The sequence below is a fragment of the Maylandia zebra genome, linkage group LG14 (assembly GCF_041146795.1).
Source record: "Maylandia zebra isolate NMK-2024a linkage group LG14, Mzebra_GT3a, whole genome shotgun sequence".
NCBI classification, from domain to species: domain Eukaryota; kingdom Metazoa; phylum Chordata; class Actinopteri; order Cichliformes; family Cichlidae; genus Maylandia; species Maylandia zebra.
Genome location: NC_135180.1, coordinates 15074328 through 15091405, shown reverse-complemented (window position 1 = coordinate 15091405; position 17078 = coordinate 15074328). Strand labels below are relative to the sequence as shown.

General features: G+C 40.9%; 2 protein-coding genes across 5 annotated transcripts in view; one reads left to right on the top strand and one right to left on the bottom strand.

Annotated features, from left to right (window-relative positions):
- The window catches only part of kcnab1a (potassium voltage-gated channel subfamily A regulatory beta subunit 1a), a 136500-nt gene extending 122687 nt beyond the window's left edge, over positions 1-13813 (top strand). For all 4 annotated transcript variants that reach the window (XM_076892278.1, XM_004561356.4, XM_004561357.4 and 1 more), the window contains exons 5-14: positions 312-356; positions 1768-1812; positions 3026-3069; positions 3224-3310; positions 7252-7337; positions 8536-8656; positions 8880-8974; positions 9479-9599; positions 10004-10092; positions 10293-13813. In XM_076892278.1, the coding sequence (XP_076748393.1) occupies positions 312-356; positions 1768-1812; positions 3026-3069; positions 3224-3310; positions 7252-7337; positions 8536-8656; positions 8880-8974; positions 9479-9599; positions 10004-10092; positions 10293-10382 (823 nt within the window). In that variant the 3' untranslated portion in view covers positions 10383-13813. The remainder of the gene's footprint in view (positions 1-311; positions 357-1767; positions 1813-3025; positions 3070-3223; positions 3311-7251; positions 7338-8535; positions 8657-8879; positions 8975-9478; positions 9600-10003; positions 10093-10292) is intronic.
- A 57-nt stretch (positions 13814-13870) lies between these two features.
- Positions 13871-16700, bottom strand: ssr3 (signal sequence receptor, gamma). The gene is made up of 5 exons (XM_004561358.6): positions 16479-16700; positions 16010-16136; positions 15532-15630; positions 14428-14559; positions 13871-14136 (listed from the first exon to the last, which is right to left on the bottom strand). Exons 1-5 carry the CDS (start codon positions 16609-16611, stop codon positions 14070-14072), a joined length of 558 nt encoding a protein of 185 aa, XP_004561415.1. The 5' UTR covers positions 16612-16700; the 3' UTR covers positions 13871-14069.
- Between the last annotated feature and the right edge of the window lie 378 nt (positions 16701-17078).

Genomic DNA, 17078 nt, shown 5'->3' with positions numbered 1-17078 from the left:
AACCACTGCTACCGTCTCATCTATGAGGTCTTTTTATTTGTGACCTCACAGATGAAAGTGTATGTCAGAGACCTCGTAATGCAACAGCAAGCACTGCAGTTCCAATAAAAAGACTTCTACTTGCAGGAAGTAGTATAATAAGTTTTTGAAGACCCTTTTATTACGCCGTCCAACTGCCTGGTTCATAAACAACCGGTTTGCATGCGGGCCTCTTTTGTTCCTCACTGTACTGTGGGCCGATACTGTGGAAGGAATGTTTATGATTTCAAAGTGCGATTTAATAACAACGCTTCGTTTATATTGCCTCGCAGGGCCGAAATCATTCTAGGAAACATCATCAAGAAGAAATGCTGGAGGTAATGGTGACATTAAAACGTATGATTGCTCCAATACTTCTGCCTGAGAGAGAAACATGGAGAAGGATGATCTGTGTGTGTGTGTGTGTGTGTGTGTGTGTGTGTGTGTTGCAGATGAAAGATGCATGAAACGGTGTTTTGTTTTTTCTTTTTTCTTTTACAGTGAGGAATTGTGTTTTGTCTCAAAGGAAAAAAAGGAAAAAATAACTTTTATTAGTATTAATTCCTGCCTTATCATCATAGTTTTGTTTTTCTTTTATTAAATGAAGTTAAATGTCTAGTTCATGGACAATACAGACACAATACAGCAGCGCGAAATAGCTTCCACATGAAAGTCTGCCTGCAGGCATTTTTTCCACAAATTTAAATATTCTTTTTATGGACTTATTTAAACATGCTCATTTTTTTATTATTGATCGGCTCTGTAGGAGACGGGGAGAAGAGGAGTTACAGTAACATCAAAGGAAGCTCAAATATTGCACATTTATATGTCTGAGTGCAAAAGAAGCTGCACAAAAAGTCGCATTTTCAGATCATAGTGATGCGATACTGTGGGATCACCGCCTGACGTGTTTGATATGAAGCCATAACCTTAACTGAATTTGTTTTAGAACAACAGCATGTGATAAGTGATGGAGTCTCCATGCAACAATAACGCTTGCCACTCTATTAAATGAAGCTATGGAAACATGTATTTGCTAATCATTAGGTGGATTAGGCAGATCAGTGTCATGCACTGAGCTGCCTACACCAGTCTGTGAGTGCTGTCATGACAAATGGAAAGAACAAGCGCTCTACTTTACACTTCTTGGTCATATGTTGAGAATTCAGTGCCGGTAGCACTGAATAATAATTATAAAGAGCTGCAGGGCATTTATTGATTTGTCCCATGTGACTAAAGTCTGCAAACACTCTCACAGCTCCTGCATTTAATTTGCAACTCTAATGCAGTGAAACCAGAAATCGTGTTTGCTTTTGCTGCCATGTGAGATGCTGTAGAGTTTAATGATTTCACACAGCGCCAGATGTGAAATGACAAGGATGTCATCAAAACTCTTAAGCAAGACGGGCGTAGCATTTTCCCACCTGTTGCGTGGATAGCTCATTAGTCCGACAGTGTGACTAAACATTGAGGAACAACAAGACTGTGCTTTTGAATAAACAACTTAGCAAGGAGGGATGAATTAAAAATGGGAAAATAGCTGTAACAGACATAGTAATGAGGAAAGCTGCAATGTAATTAGTCTTTTTTATAATACAGAGAAAACCCCAACAATCAGATGACCCCTATGAACAAGCACTGGTCACATGGGAAGGAAAAACTCCCTTTTAACAGGAAGAAACGTCACATTATTACAATACAGCACATTGCACTAAATTTGCCTTATCCCGCTTTCTCTTTGCTTTCTAGGAGATCCAGCTTGGTCATTACAACTAAACTGTACTGGGGAGGAAAGTAAGTAAGAAACCCTGCAAACTCTTCACTTCCATGATATGAACTGTAATATTTTTTTAGGTTGTGTTGCTCACAAATTCTCAGTAATGTATTATCTGTTTGCAAAAAAACCCCTTGCATTGCACTTCTTTCATGTGAAACATTTGCAAAGCTCTTTTTAAATCCTGCATTGTTTACACGAAGGTTGGTATCCGTCTTCTTCTTCTTCCTTTTCCTGTGTTACAACAGAAATAAAATACAAATAAAATAAAAATATGTCCTTGTGCATCTGCGCTTGCAATACAAGCAAAACAGGGACCATCTGACAGAAAGATAGTAGTATTTGAAGATACCTCGAGGATCTTGGGGTAAATTTGCAAACGTGAAACGATTTTTTTCTGGGTCACAGAAATAAAATATTCACAAAACTCATACAAAAAACCCACCTAACCACCTAACTTTGTTCAGATAAGTAACAATAAAGCATGTATTTTAGTTAAGTCACTCAATATCATACAAAAGACAATATTTTCTCCTTTTGTCTCTGCTACATTTATCATTTTATATCCTTAATGTCTTTCAAAGCATTCAAACTTTTGCCTCTCTGCACCAAAGAAAGTTTCCTCGTGTTTTCGTGTGTCCATTAATCTCCGTTAACAACCTGAATGGCAACATGTCACGTAAAGTAACAACCAATGGGAGAACCTTCTTCTGAGACTGCAGAGAGAGAGAGGAGAGGCGATAAAGAAATCTACTTTATAGCACACACATCCAAAACACACACACACACACACAGAAAAGAAAGAGAAAGTCTGTCAAGCTCCAAGCCAGAGGCTGCCCAACTGGGTCTTGTGATAAGGAAGAGGTTATTCTCTAGTTTTCAAGCATTTCCTCCAAACGCAGAGTCTGTGCTACGTCTCTCTCCTGCAGAGTCTGGATGCATAATGATGCTGAACAGCTGAGCGTGCGCTGACCTATTTACTTTAAAGAGCCTGAAATGTACATTTGGAGCTCGTGTTTTTTGGTCGCCCAGCGGGGTTCAAAAGTAACTTAAATTGACTTTAAGTCTGCAAAGTAAAACCAGTTTGAATTCCCACAATTTCTGGAACTTTTAGAAAAAAAATCTTATTCAGTTTTTTAAGATAAAAAAGAAGTGAAGCTGTTTTTTAATTAAGTTAATTTAATTAAGTGCAGTTTATGATTGATGTGATATGTATGTGTTTTATTCGATCAGAGCAGAGACAGAGAGAGGGTTGTCAAGGAAACACATTATTGAAGGTGAGACATGCAAATTTAACATCTCCAAAGATGACAAACTTTTTTCTTAAAGAGTGAAATTGTTTAAAATGACATCACAGTAACATGTTATAAGGTAAAAGTCTTTCAGTTCATTAACCTTTGAGTGTCCTTTGCCCTCGTGTGTGTGTGTCAGGTCTGAAAGGCTCTCTACAAAGGATGCAGCTGGAGTATGTGGACGTAGTTTTTGCTAATCGCCCAGATAGCAATACTCCCATGGAGGGTGAGTCAGTGTATCAAGATTTCCAACAACATCCAGTTATGAAACTAATCAAATCAGCTGGTTCACAGTGTCTGACTTTCAGCAAATGGAACTTTTGCTGTTATTGTGATCGTTTGTAAGATTCATGAAATAGTTGCGTAGTTGCTCCACAGAATCATGTATTTACACTTGCAGAAAAATGTGTTAGCTTACCAGTATCACAGCTGAGAACTGTATATAAAAATAATCAAGTATTTGTGAGTAATTATGTCTTTTCAAAAATAATTGTGATTTTTGACTATAGAGAAGCTGTCGATGAAATCCAGTGTGCAGAAAGCTATTTTCTGTTTGCAAGACAAATTCAGGAAAACCTCAGAATATCTTGTCTAATCTGAAACACTGTATTCATTTATCACGAGTGTTTGTACAGTGTCTCTGATAAAGAACATATTTACCTAGTGGTGTTAGAGCTACTTATTATTTCTATTATATTGAACTAGAAATGTAAGACTAGTTTTACTCTTGGAAAATCTGTTCTTTAGTATCGCTAAAGTGAGGCAGGCAGTTCTGCATAATTCATTATCAAGAAGTTTCTTATTAACATACATATTAGTAGTCCAGTGGTTCCTCATTAATCATTATAAATTGATTGGGTACTATTGCTTACTGAGGTAGAGCCTCTTAACAGTGGTTTCTTTCAGTAGCTTTTTAATTAGTGCTTCTAAGCAGTCGGTAGAGCTGCTTTCTTTTATATGAACTGTGCTCTGGTTAATATTACATTTTAATATTCCAGTACAAATCTGTGTGACACTGACATGAATGACAGTTCATTTAACAGTATTAAAGCAAAATGCTCTTTAAACATTGCATAAGTGAGCTTGTAATAGCAATAGTGTGGTTTACACTAGTCAGGTCCTGCTGGAGACACAAATCCCCTTTGGGGTTGGATCAGGAGGGACGTCCAGCTCAAGAACTGCAAAATCAAACATGCAGAGCTACCCGGTGTGGTAACCTGTTATGAAAGGGGAGTGGTCAAAAGTAACTTATAGGGCATCTTTCTCACAAAATTAACGATCCCTATGCAGGCAGTAACCCAAGCTGCCCCGCTAAATATCTCAGTGAATGCTAATAAGTGGCTATAAATGAATTTATGTAGAAGTAAGTGTAAAGATGAATTTGAAAAAAAAAAAGACATTACACACTTAAAAAAACAAAGTATTTTATTCAGGTAATTATCAAATATATATTGAATTAATCTGATTTAATTTCTGTGTTGCGGTGTCTGCCTCTCTCCTCTGCTCTCTGTTTCACTGCGCATGTTTCTTCACTGTGCTCGGCTTCTTCTTTTAGAACACGCACGCACGCACGCACACATACACACACACACACACACACACACACACACACACACACACACACACACACACACACACACACACACACACACACACAGTGAATCAGAGAGCAGGTTGTAGCTGGATGTTTTTTGTCGGTTCTTTTGTGCTTAAGCTTGTCTATTCCTTTATCTTGTAGCTGTTTAGGATCTGCTCCTGTACACACTTATTTTCTTTTGCCTGGTGCCCTCACTGTTCTCTTCTTATTTAATTCCTTCAGCTTTTAGATGTTTTTCATGCTTGTTGATGCACGCTTTCTTGTTTTTCATGCTTCCCCAGACTTGTTTTGCTCTCTGTTGTGCTATGCCGCCCCGAAATAGATGCAGGTTGCATTTAAATATGAACGCAGCATGATGCTACGTAAATACAGAGCAAGGACGACAGGAGGGAAGGGCGAAGAGAGGAAGACAACAATAACAAACGAAAGGAAAGAAAGCGAATTGTTGTCTTGTCTTAATCCTGTGTTATTTCCCCTGGCAGCATACTATTGAGTAAGACGTCTGTGCTTCAGGTTAATTATTACTCGGTGCAGGGAAAAACAAAAACCTTCATTACAAGTCTTCTTGGTTTGTCTTGATTATATACTTTTGGTGCATGTTGACTTCTACTAACGCGCCATCTTTACTAGCCTCGTTTTTTCTTTTCTCTCTGGGAGTTCTTAAACTTTCTCGCCCCGCATAATCAGTTATCTTGCCAAGTATCGGTTGTGCAGAGTGAAAAACAAGAGTCCTGCCACAGTTAACGATTGCACTATAATTGGAGTGAGCACAGGGCGATGATGAACAACCTTAATGACAGTCCTAATCTCAGTTTTTGTTGGCCCCGACTGCCGTTGGCTCTCACAGTCAGCAGCGTTGGAGCTAATTGCACCATTAAAAATGCAGTAGCTTGAATGTGATCAGAAGGGCTTTAGTATGTGAGCTTGTTAGTTTGTCCCCGGAGTCGTCAAGGAGGGGTGATGAGCCATCAACAGGTAAGAAAGACTTGAGGAGGCGGGCGGCCTTGTGAGGGTTTAATATATTTATTTATTTATTTTCGATTAGGTCATGACAGAAACTGGAACAACGTGAAGAAGAAGCTTCTTTCAAGGCCGTTTCTCTCAAATGTTGCCTTTTTATTTTCTTAGTCTTTTAGTTTTTGACTGGTTTTAGTCTTCAATCTTTTATTCATCAACTTTTCTGGCATTGTCTTTTCATGTAGCTCGGCTATTGCTGGCTAAAAATATTTTTGCCAAGCTCTAGGTGTTTCGCATCAATCCTCTGATAATGTTCTGACTATGTTATCGTCATATTCTGTTGAGAAAATGTTTGACATGTCCCTGTCCATCTGCTGTGTTATTCTGGTTTTACTGCACTGTATGTGGCTGAATCTTAGGGGTCACCATAGTTTAGATCTGTCCTCTGCTTCTTCCTCATTTACACCACCCACCTGCGAGCCACGACCACATCATAGTTTTCTTTGTCTTTACTTTGATCCGCTTGTTCTGCAGCTCTGTGTTAGTCCTTGTTTTAATATTTACCAAACCTCTTCTCTGCATAAGTCCAAGCCAGCACAGTCTCACCTCTCTACTTTTTCCCTGAACTCTCTGATCCAAGTTGCGTCTCTGTGATGCGTTGAGTCCTAATAATCCATCTTTCCATCTGCCTCCAGCTCCGCCTCCTCTCTTTTCATCTGCAACATTATCTCCAACCTATATGCAGCGAGGGCTTAATGTAACTGAACAATGATTTTTGTAATGTAAACCACCACAGTGGGTTTAAACCAGTGCAGACTTTAAGCTTTAAATCAACTGATTTGACAAAAGTATCCCAATTAACCTTTTTGGAATTACAGCCATTTTTATACATTGTCCTTCATTTCCAGAGGCTCAAAAGTAATTGGACATGGCCGGATGTGGCCCGTTCTCTTCTTATTTCATGACAAATCAGGTAGAGTAAAGATCTGGAGTTGTTTGCAAGTGTTGGTAGCTTGATATCACTTGCTAGTCTCCAATTCTACAATCACAATAGGCCTTCATGAGGATGCAATCACTTAAAAGAAGGCCAGTTTAGACTTTGCCAGCAAACATCTAAAAGAGTCTGAACAGCTCCGGAAATAACAAAAGTATTTGGGCAGATGAAACCAAGATGAACTTTTTCCAGAAGGATGGGAAGAAAAAGAAAAAGTTAATAAACTGAAGAAAACCACATCATCTGTCAAACATGGTAGAGGAAATGTTATAACTAGGGCGTGTGTGACTTACAGTAGAACCGGGTGATTATTTATTTATTTATTTAGTATTTACTGGTGATATGACTGCTGATAGAAGCAGCAGGATGAATTATGAAGTGCAGTCTTGGATTGTTTTATTTAAAATCCACTAGCAGTGCAATAAAGTGGCAAAATTACAAAATAGTGTCTTTGTACTCTTGCACTCGTCTCTCACTAGAAATCACAAGCATCTATAAATATTACTGATGATGCTTCTCAGCGAGCAACACCGAAATGCAAACGGTGACGTAAACACGCACAATTTGTTCACTGTCGATCCAGCTGACTGATACCTGTCATAACTGCATTTATCCGCAGAGATTGTTCGAGCCATGACCTATGTGATAAACCAAGGCATGGCCATGTACTGGGGGACGTCTCGGTGGACGGCCATGGAGATCATGGTAAGCAGCAAACAGCTTTGAGTATAAGAAATGAAGAAGAATGAAAACGTCCAAATAAATGTTTCCTTTACACATTTGGTAACCGACTACAGATTGTATATAAATGGTGGATATAGTATCTGGCATGAACAGTCAAGCCAATGCAGATGTGCCTTTCCAGTGACCAGCATATTCACAGTATTGAAAATGAATGAGTAATTACAGAGCTGATAATTGGAGGGAAGTCGGGGGGAGAAAGTAGTGACTGTAAAAGACTGAGAGTGAAAAGAGGCTTTTTCAGTAAGTGGCACAGGCACAGCGGCTTCTTCTGGCTTTTGTTTTGTTTTCCTGTCAGAGATAATCCACTTCCTGTTTCAACCACTGGTGCATTAATGAATATATACATGAGGCAGAGAGTTATGAAGTGAACACATGCCTGAAGTGACACTCAAGGACGTAGCATCCATCCCCTCTTATCTCTCTTGGTCTCTTTATCACCCTCCTCCTCCCTCTAAGCACACTGCAATGTGTTGACATTCTCCCTCTCTGGCTGTGAAAAAGAAGCAGAACAACGGGCCCAGATGAACACTGTGTAATTTAGATAGCATCGCTAATGAAGGTGGCTTTGATTCTCAGCAGTACAGCATGCGCACGCAGTTACATGCATGGACGCGCACACAGTCTGGAGGCACATGTCATGGGTTGCAGCGCAGAAGGGCAACTGGTAATTTGTAAGTTGAGTGATGGCAGTGATATTATCCGTGCATCACACAGAATACACTCCCACTTCGACTGTGCTCTCATCCTGACATGTGTTGCACAGCAGGAAACCCACTAAATTAAAGGGTATTTAAAGAAGCAACAATGGCGCTGTTTTTCTCCGAGTAGGTGTGTGTGTGTGTGACTCCTCTGGCATTTGCCTTTAAAGGATCCGTGGAGAAAATAGATAAGGAAATTTGAACATGGTGCCTCCGAGTTGTGATATGAAATATTGATTTGCTGACTTACTGAGAGGCATGCATTTGAATTTGTGCCACGCTCCCACAAGCTGATTAACAACCCCTCCCTCTCTCATTTCTTCCCCGAGTTTATCCCAAACCTCTGTGCTTACGTACCAAATAGCTATATAGCTATAAAATAACAATCTTTTGAACAATATATAAAAGTAAATCCACATGAAACATCGTGATGAGCATCTTTTCTCTGTCTTTATCTCTAGGAGGCTTACTCTGTGGCGAGACAGTTTAATCTGATCCCGCCAGTGTGCGAGCAGGCTGAGTATCATCTTTTCCAGAGGGAGAAAGTAGAAGTGCAACTGCCCGAACTCTACCATAAGATAGGCAAGTGTATGACAACAGCTTGATCAGTCACATGCATCCTTGTGTCACTTCCCTATCCACTCCATCCAACAACCTTTCTGACCAAGTTGCTCTCCTTCTCTGTTGCTCATTTCCACTGCGCTTTAATCACCCTCTCACGTTTTCACTTTTTCTGACGCTCTTCTCACACATTTCATCTCACTAAAACTCCTCTTCAACTCTCCTGCTGTGTCCATGGTTACAGGAGTCGGCGCGATGACGTGGTCACCGCTGGCATGCGGCATCATCACAGGAAAATATGAAAATGGCATTCCTGAGTCATCCAGGGCCTCCATGAAGGTAAGCGTGAGGGTTCGTCAAAACAAGGCGACAGTGAGAATCAGATTCAAAGCAGTGATTCATGACTTGCGCACTTCAGGTGGTGTCGATATCTAAGACGTGAGAGAGATGAGATCTGGGGAGGGTTTATGGAGGTTTGATTTGGACATGCTGAAACTTAAGGACGTGCATGTGTGATGTTTTCGGTTTAGATGTAACCAGACAAAGTTTCCGCTTGCATCTTCACCCTAAAGTTAAATATAGTCATGCTTTATTTTTCCAAGCTCATGTTTTGCATCTTTGAGTGTGTCTGTGTCCCTGACTTGAGTTGAACAAACAGATTAATACCAGTTGACTTTGATTAATTAAATAAATGATGAAATTAAGGCATGTCTGTAGCACTGTGACTACATCTCTGTGTGTCAATAAATTATTAATAATACATCAGCTCTGGAGTCTCCAGGCTCTCCGGCTACACCCTGCATCTCTTCACTCATTCAGTCTGTGTCTTCTCTGTGCTGTCAGTCCTATCAGTGGTTGAAGGAGAAAATAATAAGTGAGGATGGAAGGAAGCAACAAGCCAAGCTGAAGGAGCTCAACCACATCGCAGAGAAGCTGGGATGTACCCTGCCTCAGCTGGCTGTGGGTAAGACTTCCCTGTCTTATAGCAAATACAGCAGAAGCAGCTTAAAGCAAAGCTTTTAAACCATAAATGCACAGACCTGTCAGACAGGAGCTGGTTTATGTAAGACGGGCACATTTTTCATCACCTTCGTTGGGTATTTGTTGTCTTTCGTGTTTGATATTTCCTCCAGCTTCCAGTCTACACACCAACGCAAAACTTTTCTGATGCACTTGTGCTTGCACTGCATCCCTGTGGATGTTCAAATAGCTGGGTGTGTTGTGCACTCCCCATTTGATAAGTAGATGTCCAGGTTATATGCAAGAGTGCTGGAACCTCTGGTTTGTTTAAAGACAATAATCAGAAAGTCATAATAAGATGTGTGCCGTTGAATAGTCACTGACTGAGTATCTTCTGCTTTTCTGCAGCTTGGTGTCTAAGAAATGAAGGGGTGAGTTCGGTCCTTCTGGGAACATCCAATCCTGAGCAGCTCACTGAAAACCTCGGGGCCATACAGGTCAGAAAAAGCAGACACACATTGCTGTTACCTCTGTTTCTTCACCTGCATCCTCTGCTGTCTTCCACTTATAATGATTTCTAGATCAAGTTGTCCCAAGTCTGTACCTATAATGACTTCAGACTTTCTTCACATTATTCTGCATGTCTTCCTTCCTTCGCTCCTCTCAGGCTTACTCAGCACATCTCTTTCTTTCTTAGGTCCTTCCCAAGATGACCTCCCATGTGGTGTCAGAGATCGACCACATCCTAGGCAACAGACCGTACAGTAAGAAGGACTACCGCTCTTAGACCAGGCAGTTGGACTTCCAAGAGGTCAGCTGTACCTACCTACCTAACCATACTGCTACCTTGGACCCTCCATTCAGTGTTCATGTCCATGGTTCTCTCCTCGGGCCCCACTCAGCTCCAGCCCGCCTCAGCCTGGAACAGACGGCCTTGCTAAGTCCAGCGTTGCATACTGTACCTTTGTCTGTTTGAGCCTTGTCCTGATCAGATCAGCTCTACCAGGCTCATCTCAGGTGCCCAGCTCAGCCACGTCATGCTTGAGAAACTCAGCTTTTTGCAGCCTGAAACACAAAACACGATCCACTTCAGTAGTTCTAAACTTTGTGCTCCTCCCAAATCAAAGTGTTGCCACGTGCAGGTAGAACTATGCAGATCTTAGAGTAGAACATGTAAAAATTTAGATTCAGGCTTATATTTGAGATCCCACCACATCCCAGCTCAGCTCCATCCAGGGATAGATATACAACTGACCTGATATTTGGATTAAAATTGCATGAAACTACGACTGCAGCGCCTCGTTTTGAAAATATATTCAACTTTACACTCACATCCAGTTAGCAGATAAACCAAAAGAAGCAAAGCGGGCGTATTTAAAGTGCCTTCCTGAAGGGCACCTTGACAGTAGCTGCTAAATGAGACGCCTGTGTTACTTATTTATTGGGCTCAGGCCTTCAGGTCTCGAGCCCACCCATTGAAAGCCAAGACCTCCACTCACAAGTAACATAATTTGAGCACAAAATTCATATTGAGCCCATATTTTATTTATGAGTACCACTGTACCACAGCTGAATACATGAATGCAAGAAATCAGAGGTATCTCAGGAAAGTGGACAGTTGTATTCTGAACCCCACCCGCCCCCACCCCACTCAGTGCTTTCATTAAATCGCTATGCAGAGCAACACACAGAATTACCATAAGAGTGTAAAACTCCAACCTCCTGTGTTGGAGGTAAACAGCAACCAGGTGACTTGCGCATAATACAGTTTTATTAACATGAATGAAGCCTCAACAGACCCGATCCCTATTAGCCCGAATTAGCTTTCAAATACCTACCAAGTATATTCTGTCCCGTATTTAGAATAGTTAAGTATTCAGTGGATTATAAAGGCTGCAAATCGTGAGCGTATTTACCACCAGATGCATGTTTCCCTGCTATAGTGTGCCTCTTTCTTCTTTTCGACAAAGCACATAATTAAAGACTAGAAGAGGATTTGATCAAAAAATCCTGCAAGCTTGTCCCCCCAGCCCCCCAGGTGTGACAGAGTACTGCGGGACTTTGAGTACTAGTACATATTGGACTCTGTTTGAGGAGAGAGTGAAGCATGTCGCCCCCGTGTGTTCCCTCTGAGGAACTGCTGAAGAATCCCACAGAAGAGAAATAAAGCGGACTGCTTTTCTGCCTGTGAACTGAACCTGCATCGCTAGATCGCTCCAGCAAACCTTGAGGATTTTGGACTTAAGCTTACGATGAATCTATGAAATAAAAGATAAACTCGCCTCTGGTCTTGTCATGTTTAGAGCGACTGCTTGTTTAAATGGCACAATGGGGCACAGACTCAAGGTGTTTGGGATGTGGCAAAGATTACAGTATTTATTCTAGAGTAGTTAATATAGTTAATATATATGAACTTTATTTTGACATTTTGAAATACTGCTTTTGTTTGACGATGCTAAATGTACATACGATGTTAAGAAATACAGTGTAACATAAGGAGAAACCCATCGAGGAGCCTCTCGTGCAGACGAGGACTTCACCGCAGTGTATGGCTCACACATAGCAGACCTGTAAATAGAGTCACTTTTCTGCTCCTCTGCAGTATCGCTGCATCAGTTGCAACGTTTAGGCCGCTCTCCAGCCCGTCCTGCTCCTTCCAACCAGACAAAAATGTACTTTTGTCTCCTCAAAGACAAAGAAAGTCAGAACTATTTATAAGGATTAAGGTTTAAATTTGTATTTCTCTTTTGGATTCTGCGTCAATAAGAGAATCGTTCTAAAAGTGAGCTTCTCTAATGAGACGTGACAAATGTGATTAAAGGTTTCTTAAAGGACTTGAACGTGGATCGACCCTTCGGATTTCATGGCTGTCACCTTGACGCATTATTTTTGTTCTCTTTCATGTGGAAAACAAGCCATCTCTGAGATCAGCAGAAATGTTGGCCAGGTTCCGACTGAGTCACTTTCTTGTCCTTGGTGTGCATCTGTTGACTTGCACCACAAATACCACCTATGTATGGATCAATCAAGGGAAATCTCATTAGATTGCAAGCGCCTACAGTTATCCAGAGCACGCTGTTACCTGTTTTGGGATGAAACACTAAAATCTCTTTGGCTCACAGCTTATTTAAGAAGTCTGGCCTTGGAGGAAAACTAGAGTTGGATCCAAAATGAAATCAAGAAAAAACATATTTTGCTTATTTCTTATTCTCTATGTGGACACAGCACCATCTTTTCCTACGCAGAATCTATATTTGCTTTGTTCACTTATTTGTAGCTTTTGGTGGCAAACACGTGCCACTGAGACACAAAGGTAAACGTTTAAGTTTGTGTGCAAGTCAACAGCTTTCCCATCAGTTTGAGTCAGTCACTGTTGGACTGTGGCCACCTGGCAGAGTGCCTTGAATTCCTTCGACAGGAATAAATTCAGGGATGTCTTTCACTACAAGTTGGTAAATGGCGTTTGGCTTCTGGCCTACAAGATATGTAAGATTTTAAAACAAATGTATGCAGATGATATTATTTGTCTCCTGTGTCACTTTAATAGAAAGTTGTAAGCATCAAGCACACACCGACAGTGTAGCTACAAAAAAGGAAAATGTTGTCTTTAAATTGTTATTATTCTCTATTGAATGATGCGCTTACTGAGCTCCATCGTGCTCCTTAATTTCCCGGGAGCGTTATATCACCGAACAGTGGAGCTGATTCTTTAAACTGGTAGCTTCTCTGTAAATGGGACTCGCTTTCAGAGGAATGCAAAACCTACATATTATCAGCTCCACAAACTTCGGGAACAAGCAGTGCAACAGTCCTACAGATATTAGGAAAAGTAATGCAAGAAGGACATTAACCTTCTTGTTGTCCGAGAGAACAGTGACTTGTCTTCGTGGTTTTCTCAATTTCTTAGACTTAGAAACAACTCTAAAATGCAACAAGCAAGTCATCTGTGGCTGTTTTTCAGCTTGTTGAAATCCTGTAATGTGCCACATCAACTGCTACCCAAGGTTTCTGGTTTTGGTTTGAGTCCTATCTGATAATCAGATCTGAAAACTCAGAGGTCACTGATTCTACGTGTTGTTGGGTGGATGAAAAACACTTGAGAGACATTGACTTCGGTTCTTGTTGTGTCATTGTATTGTTTCCCCTCCTGATCAGTAGTTTCTCTGTAAATACTCTATGTGAAAGTGTGATTAGAAATAAAAGCATTGCCAATGGAAATGGTGTCTAAGCTGTAAAAAAAGCAGACTGAACAACACACAAATCAAATGACACAGATGACAAGTAAACAGACTTGCTTTATTTGTTACAAAAACAACAGAAGACAGATCTGTAGAAACAACTCTGGAGATAATTTGATCACGACTTTCATGAAGATGAAATGTCATATTCCGCTTGTAAACCCTGTTCCTAACATGAGTGTACACTTCTTTAGCCCATTTCCTACCCTCCAACCCAACCCCCACCCTTTCTTCCTTTACTTTGAGCCAGTGGAAAGCAAAGCAATGAGTCCTGAAGAGGCACTGATGGACAGAATATAGTTGCTGGGAAAAGGTGGGTTAAGGTAAACACTGGTAAGAAAAGTTTGCAGATATGAAGCATACAGTGTTACTTTTGACAGGGAGTTTTCTTTAGTTTTAGTCATAATTTAAACATCAAATTTCTTTTAGTCAACTAAATATTGTAAGATTATCATAGCCTGAAATAATCGGTTTTCTATTAATCTGTTAAGATGTGTTAAAAGGATAAATCTGCTACAACAAAACCTGTCATACATTTTCAACTTAAATATACTTGTGAACTAAATACCGCCACATACAGACGTGAAAGGATACACGGTGGGGTTGAAGTTCTTGAGCAGGAAGAAAGAGGCGACGATGACGAGAACCAGGAAGAGTGTGTTGTTGTAGAAGATGGAGAAGGTGGTGGCCTCGTAGTCGGCGACCTCGTTCTTCTTCCACAGAATTCTGGACAGGAGATAAAAACCAAATGTCGTCCTTGTTGTCTACGTGTACCAGGTTAACGCAGACTTTGTTAGAGACGGTGTGTGAACAGAAACAAGGTGGTTGATGTCAAACATAGACTTATACTCAATTTGTGCTCACTGGGTTGGTCCACTTAAATGCAAACAGCGACAATGCCACAGCTCCATCAGCATTTATACCAGCGCTGATGGTGTGAGAACGCCCTGCTGTATTCTCCTGAAGAGTCGCCACTCAGACAAAACCTTTTCCCAGAAAGTGTCTTCTTTTCACAATGTTGGAACATCTCCCTCTATATAATCTCGGACTCTCTGATCCTCAGTACTGATTTATCATCATACTTTTGACGTACGGTGACGTTCACAAGGGCGAGACCAGTGAAGATAAATGGGTCATTAACGCGACCAGAAGAAACTGCACCTGAGTTTAGCACCTAACGCTGGCAGAAGAGGGTGTTGCTGTGGTATGTTGACATGAGATTATGGTGTAACTATTATGAATATAATACAGACTAAAATACTGTAAACCTGTAAGCTCACGTATTAGTGATCTGTCCCATTCTCACCACAAAGGCTGACTGCTGCTTTCACACATTCATTACAGTTATAAAGACTTTCTGCCTGTGTAATTCATTTGCCAGAAAAAATAAAAGTTAAAGATAAAGTTGGTAAAGTTTATAATTTATAATTTCACTTTTAAGATTACTGACACAAACCAGAAATACTCACATCAGTCTGCAGCTTTCCCAGAGACAAAAAACTGTGTCGCACCACTGAATGAGGTACGTAAAACTGTATCAGTACAGGCTCAGAGTCGGATTTCTATATAACCTACTTCCACTTGGTTTGAAACACCACCTAAATTGGTGGCCCCTCCACACAGATAAGCAAACGCAAGTGTGTAGAGAGCGTGTAGTTGCTGAATTTGAATTGGGCTTACGTGTGCACTACGTTTTACCTCTCGTCTTTCTCCTTGCGGGACATCTTGCGGTTGTCAGCCTCAGACAACTTCCTGGTTACCTCCTTTGAAACAGCATCCTCACGTTTCTGTGCGACCCTGGAGTGTGATGAGCGGAAGATCACAAGCATTAAGACTTTAATCAAATTCAAAACACAACAGCAACTCCCAGTAGATTCAGTTTCCAATAAGAAGTAACAAAATCATTTCTGAACTCAGTCTGTTGATTCTTAATCCGTTTCAAAGTTTCCCCAATGAATAACATCACATCTGTCAATCAAGTTGATCGAATTAAAAAAGCTCTAACTCTACAGAGACAGTTTGATTCCCTATTTGTGTTCAAACGACTGATGATTATATGTTTGTATGTTTGTGTTCTTGTCCCCATGTAACTGAAGTTAAAAGGTATGAATAAAGTATAATATGAGGCCCATTTAACCAAGCAGCAACGGGTGTTTAGTGGATTTGTCCCTCTTACTTGTGTTTGAGCACAAACTTGACGTTCTTGTAGGCAAAAGCAACCAAGTAGGTGCTGACCAGAGTCATCACAGCATACAGAACTGCAGACTGGACCAGGTCCATATGCCAGATCCTCCAAAACAGCCCTAAAGAGAGGAAAAACAAGCACAAAACGCTGCTCAAACTAATTATCTGAAACTGGAGTTTTTCAAGTAAAATCTCCCAAAGCTTTTTGTGTTTTGATTCATTTGTTGCTGCACTTCGTATCACAGCGTTATTACGAGGTCACGTTAGCATTCCCGATCAATATTATTAACTGTGCTTATGTGTTATATCTCTGAACATTACGTGAGCTTACATATGTAAAGTAGCGGCTCTGAAAACCTCGTTTTTATTGACAGTTTCTCAATTTTAATCCTCCACTCACTCAGTGTTAGTTAAATTAGCGGTTAGCACCAGCTAGCTTCCTCAGCCTATGCTGTACTCACAGATGGGGATGGCAGAAACGATGAGTGCATTTCCGTAAAACAGAGCTGTGGACTTTGCCGACAAGTTTCTGCTGAAATCCTGAAGGAGAAGATCTTCTTCTGACTGCTGCTTGTTGCTGCTTTTGGGAGCCATGAGTGCTCACTGAACCTTCTGCCTGCTGCTGAGCTCCGGGTAGAAGAAGACTGACACGTCGGTGAATGGAGAAGAAGAGGAGAAGAGAGACGCGTCAGCACTCCGGCTTCTTCTTCTTTGTTTGGATGACGACGGAGACGCTGTGGCTTTTTGCTGCCCTCCACAGGACGATAAGGACACAGCACTTGTGCCGTTGCACAATAGCCTACTTTAACGATATTTTTGTGCACCTTAATATAATGGGCATTTTGACATGAAGAATTAGGTAAACACGTCTGTTTCTGATCACATTAATGAGGGCTGTTTCATGTAGGACCACAAGCCTAACTAAAGTGACTGGTAACAGGGTTATAGAGCTATCAGCTGCGGTGACCCTCTGACAAGGGAGCAACTGAAAGTGGCTTAGAAATAGCTGTAAAATTGTTTGATAAATCCTTAGAGATCAGTCAGTAGGCCCCTGGTAACCA

Excerpts from the sequence above, each read along its gene's own strand:
- ssr3 (XM_004561358.6), bottom strand. The coding sequence starts at position 16,611 with ATGGCTCCCAAAAGCAGCAACAAGCAGCAGTCAGAAGAAGATCTTCTC. Across the intron at positions 14,560-15,531 it reads CGCAAGGAGAAAGACGAGAG|AATTCTGTGGAAGAAGAACG; the intron begins GTAAAACGTAGT and ends TCTCCTGTCCAG. Across the intron at positions 14,137-14,427 it reads AAGAACTTCAACCCCACCGT|CAACTATATTCTGTCCATCA; the intron begins GTATCCTTTCAC and ends ACCTTTTCCCAG.